General features: G+C 42.8%; 1 protein-coding gene and 1 pseudogene across 1 annotated transcript; both read left to right on the top strand.

Moving 5' to 3' along the window:
- Positions 1-675: 675 nt before the first annotated feature.
- On the top strand, positions 676-1,610 carry LOC109558023 (olfactory receptor 2A7-like; annotated as a pseudogene).
- Positions 1,611-3,910: 2,300 nt separating this feature from the next.
- Positions 3,911-4,825, top strand: LOC109558024 (olfactory receptor 2A1/2A42-like). Its single transcript, XM_019959512.2, has one exon. The coding sequence runs from the start codon at positions 3,911-3,913 to the stop codon at positions 4,823-4,825; it is 915 nt and encodes a 304-aa protein (XP_019815071.2).
- The last annotated feature ends 509 nt before the right edge of the window (positions 4,826-5,334 follow it).

Here is a 5,334-nt window from a genome sequence, read left to right on the forward strand (position 1 = left end):
TAAATATTCATCTGAATATTGTGAAAAACTCAATGTGAAAGAACAGATTGTAGGCTGAAAACAGGTTTTTACACTTGAACAAGCAGAGATTTCATGCAATATTAGTTGTGGAGGTAACCACTTAGATGCAGAAGTGAAAAGTGTGTCTCAACAGGCAGGCAAGTGGTTAATTGCTAATGGTGTATGTAGGAAAATGGTATGTTTGCCCTTAGTATGCACTGTCCTTGATAAACCCTTCTAACTCAAAATTTGATGTATTGCAGCTTAAGGACATAAGCATGTATATCAGGTAAGGGTCATAGTTTCTGGGAAAAAATACAGATAACATTAATATAGGCAAAGAATAGAATTTATTTCAATGATATGAGATAGTTCACTGAGTGAAACGAAAACTCTATATTTGATTAACATGTGGCAACATACTTATTTTGAAAATTTAGCCTCTTAAAAACTTAACAAGAAAGAAAATATATGTATATATGTGTTTATGTATATGTATACATTTTAGGATTACCAAATATATTATTTAAAATTTCATTTAAAAACACAAAAAATCACCAAAAGGGTTTCTGAATACATTTTTACACCACAGAAAGGTATAAGGTGACACAGCTCTCTTTTAAGAGACTTCTCTTTAACCCTGGACATTAACTCAGTTCCTTCTGTCATAGGGCTATGGGAGACAATATGTCCTCTGTCACTGAGTTCATCCTACTTGGATTTCCTGTTGATACAAGGACTCAGATGCTCCTCTTTGGGCCTTCTCCCTGTTCTGTGTCCTCACCCTGCTGGGGAACGGGGTCATCCTGGGGCTCATCTCACTGGACCCCAGACTGCACACCCCCATGTACTTCTTCCTCTCATACCTGGACATCGCTGACATGGCCTACGCCTGCAGCACGGTGCCCCAGATGCTGGCCAACCTCCTGAGTCCAGCCAAGCCCATCTCTGCTGGCTGCATCACACAGACCTTTCTCTTCTTGACATTTGCGGTCACAGAATGTCTTCTCCTGGTGGTGATGTCCTATGATCGGTATGTGGCCATCTGCCACCCTCTCCGGTATTCAGTCATCATGAGCTGGACAGTCTGCGTCATGCTGGTGGTGACTTCCTGGACCATTGGAATCCTTCTGTCTTTGGTTCATCTAGTGTTACTTATGCCCTTACCGTTCTGCATGGCCCAGAAAATCGATCATTTCTTCTGTGAAATCATGGCTGTTCTCAAACTTGCTTGCACAGACACACACATCAATGAGCTTATGGTATTGGCTGGAGCAGTTTCTGTGCTAGTGGGACCCTTCTCCTCAGTTATAATCTCATATGTGTGCATCTTCCATGCCATGCTTAGGCTCCAGTCGGGGGAAGGGCACAGCAAAGCCTTCTCCACCTGCTCATCTCACCTCTTTGTGGTCGGACTTTTTTATGGCACAGCCATTATCATGTATGTTGGACCCAGATATGGGAACCCCAAGGAACAGAAGAAATGTCTTCTCCTGTTTCACAGCCTTTTCAACCCCATGCTCAATCCCCTTATCTATACTCTTAAGAATTCAGAAGTTAAGAATGCCATGAAGAGAGTGCTGGGAATAGAGAGTTTTATGAAAAGATGATCGCATCAGTGTTGACAATGACCTAGGAGGATATTATTTCAAAAGCTCTCAAGCCCAACCCCTCATAAGATTATTTGAGATGCCTATTAGAAATAGAGTAAATCTCCTGACCCACCATTACATCACTGATTCAGTAGACGTGGGAAGTATTTTAGAAAACTGCATTTTTAAATATTATCATTATCCAAATATTACCAATAGCAATTTATGATGCTATTGAATGTTATAGACCAATATTTGGAAGTCACAGATGTAGAATAACACGCTTTATAATTTCTTCATCAAGCTATGTTCCAGCCCCGTATCTCCCAAAATGTTTTCCTCAAATCATGCAGTATTTGTCTTTCTCTGTCTCATTTATCTCACTAAACAGAATGCCCTCAAGGTCTGTTCATGTCTCAGGATTCCCTTCTTTTTGTGGCTGAACACACACACTCTCTCTCTACTTCTTATCCTCTCATCTGCTGGTGAACACTTAGGTGGTTTCCTTTTCTTTACTATTGTGAGTAATGCTGATATTAACATGGGGGTACAGATAACTTTTTGAGTTAGTGTTCTTTATTTTCCTTTAGATAAATGCTCAGGAGAAATTGCTAGATCATATGGTAATTCCATTTTTATTTTCAGGGAAAACTTTCATATTGTTTTACACAGTAACTGTAACAATTTTCACTTCTACCAACAGTGTAAAAGGGTTCCCTTTTCTTCACATCTTTGTCAACATTTGTCATCTTTTATCTTTTTGATCATAACCATTCTAACAGGCATGATGTGATATGTCACTGTGATATTGATTTGCATTTGTCTGATATTGAGTGATACTGAGTAATGTTTCAAGTCCCTTTGGCTATCTGTATGTATTCTTTGGGAAAATGTCCATTCAGATTCTTTACTCACATTTAGATTGGATTATTGGCAACAAAGGTCCATCTAGTCACAGCTATGGTTTTTCCAGTAGTCGTGTATGGATGTGAGAGTTGGACTATAAAGAAAGCTGAGTGCCGAAGAATTGATGATTTTGAACTGTGGTGTTGGAGAAGACTCTTGAGAGTCTCTTGGACTGCAAGGAGATCCAACCAGTCCATCCTAAAGGAGATCAGTCCTGGGTGTTCATTGGAAGGACTGATGTTGAAGCTGAAACTCCAATACTTTGGCCACCTGATATGAAGAGCTGACTCATTGGAAAAGACCCTGATGCTGGGAAAGATTGAAGGCAGGAGGAGAAGGGGATGACAGAGGATGAGATGGTTGGATGGCATCACCAACTCAATGGACATGAGTTTGGGTAGGCTCCTGGAGTTGGTGATGGACAGGGAGGCCTGGCGTGCTGCAGTTCATGGGGTCACAAAGAGTCGGACACGACTGGGTGACTGAACTGAACTGATTAGCTTTTTTGCTGCTGAGTTGTATGTGGTTTTTTAAATATATATTTTGAATATTAACCCCTTGTTCAATATATATGGTTTGAAAGTATCTTTTCCCATGCCTTATGTTGTCTTTTCATTGTGTTAATCTTTTTATTTCTTTGCTGTGCAGAACCTTTTTAGTTTCAGGTAGTTCCACTTGTTTATTTTTTATTTGCTTTAGATGTTATGTCAAAAAATTCATTGCCAAAGCCACATCAAGGATCTTTTATTTTATGTTTTATTTATTTCTTTGTAGTTTCAGTTCTTATGTTTAAGACTTTAATCCACTGTGTATTAATTTTTGTGAGTGGTGTAAGATAGGAGTCTACTTTCATTCTTTTATATATGAATATCCAATGTGCACATTTACTGAAGAGACTATCCTTTCTCCACTGAGTATTCTTGGCTCCCTTGTTAAATATTAGTTGAACATATTTGCAGGGATTTATTTCTGTGCCCTCAGTCCTGTTTAATTGGCCTGTGTTTCTGTTTTTATGCAGGTAACGTATTGTTTTGACTACTGTTCTGTTCGGTTCAGTTCAGTCGCTCAGTCGTGTCCGACTCTTTGCGACCCCATGAATCGCAGCACAACAGGCCTCCCTGTCCATCACCGACACCTGGAGTTCACTCAGACTCATGTCCATCGAGTCAGTGATGCCATCCAGCCATCTCATCCTCTGTCATCCCCTTCTCCTCCTGCCCCCAATCCCTCCCAGCATCAGAGTCTTTTCCAATGAGTCAACTCTTCACATGGGGTGGCCAAAGTACTGGAGTTTCAGCTTTAGCATCATTCCTTCCAAAGAAATCCCAGGGCTTATCTCCTTCAGAATGGACTGGTTGGATCTCCTTGCAGTCTGGTTCTCTTTTAATAGTGAAATAGAGAAAAATCAGATGATGGTTACAAAGTTCATCCTACTAGGATTTTGTCTTGGTCCAAGGATCTGCTTATTCCTCTTTGGGCTCTTCTTCCTATTCTATGTCCTGACCCTGCTGGGGAATGGGGTCATCCTGGGGCTCATCTCACTGGACTGCAGACTGCACACCTCCATGTACTTCTTCCTGTCACACCTGGCCATCGCTGACATGGCCTACGCCTGTAGCACAGTGCCCCAGATGCTGGTCAACCTCCTGAGTCCAGCCAAGCCCATCTCCTTTGCTGGCTGCATCACACAGACCTTTCTCTTTTTGAGTTTTGCTCACACTGAGTGTGTGCTCCAGGTGGTGATGTCCTATGATCGGTATGTGGCCATCTGCCACCCACTCCGGTATTCTGTCATTGTGAGCTGGAGAGTCGGCATCAGCCTGGTGGGGACTTCCTGGGCATGTGGCTCCCTCCTGGCCCTGGTCCACGTGGGTCTCGTCCTGAGGCGGCCCTACTGTGGGCCTCATGAAATCAACCACTTCTTCTGTGAAATCCTGTCTGTTCTCAAGCTGGCCTGTACTGACACTAAACTCAACCAACTTGTCATCTTTGCTGCTTCTGTGTTTGTCTTCGTCGGGCCCCTCTGCCTGCTGCTGGGCTCCTATGTGTGCATCCTGGCCGCCATCCTGAGGATCCAGTCAGCTGAGGGCTGCAGGAAGGCCTTCTCCACCTGCTCCTCCCACCTCTGCATGGTCGGGCTCTTCTTTGGCAGTGTCATCATCATGTCCATGGCCCCCAAGTCCTGCCACCCTGAGGAGAAGCAGAAGATCCTTTCCCTGTTTTATAGTCTTTTCAACCCCATGCTGAACCCGCTGATCTACAGCTTGAAGAGCAAAGAGGTCAAGGGTGCCTTGAGGAGAGCACTATTCAAGGAGAGTCATTTCTAACTGGTGATATTTGAATCCCAAAAAGTTCTCTGCTTTCTTATGTGTGCCTTGATGACACAAGAATAAGATTTCCCTCTACCTTTGAAGGAAAATTTTTAGCTATATTGCTTTCATTGATTTTTCTTTCATATGTGATTTTATTGTTATTGTTCAGTCACTAAGCATGTCCCATGAATTCCATGAACTGCACTCCAGGCTTCCCTGTCTTTCACTATCTCCCGGAGTTTGCTCAAATTCATGTCCATTGAGTCAGTGATGCTATCCCACCATCTCATCTTAGGTCACCCACTTCTCCTGTCCTCAGTCTTTCCCAGCATCAGAGTCTTCCAAAGAGTCAGCTCTTCACATCAGGTGGCCAAAGTATTGGAGCTTCCACTTCAGCATCAGTCCTTCCAGTCAACATTCAGGGTTGATTTCCTCTGGGATTTACTGGTTTGACCTCCTTGCGGTCCAAGGGACTCTCCAGAGTTTTCTCCAGCAACACACTTCAAAAGCATTAGTTCTTTGGC

The sequence above is a fragment of the Bos indicus genome, chromosome 4 (assembly GCF_029378745.1).
Source record: "Bos indicus isolate NIAB-ARS_2022 breed Sahiwal x Tharparkar chromosome 4, NIAB-ARS_B.indTharparkar_mat_pri_1.0, whole genome shotgun sequence".
Lineage (NCBI taxonomy): Eukaryota > Metazoa > Chordata > Mammalia > Artiodactyla > Bovidae > Bos > Bos indicus.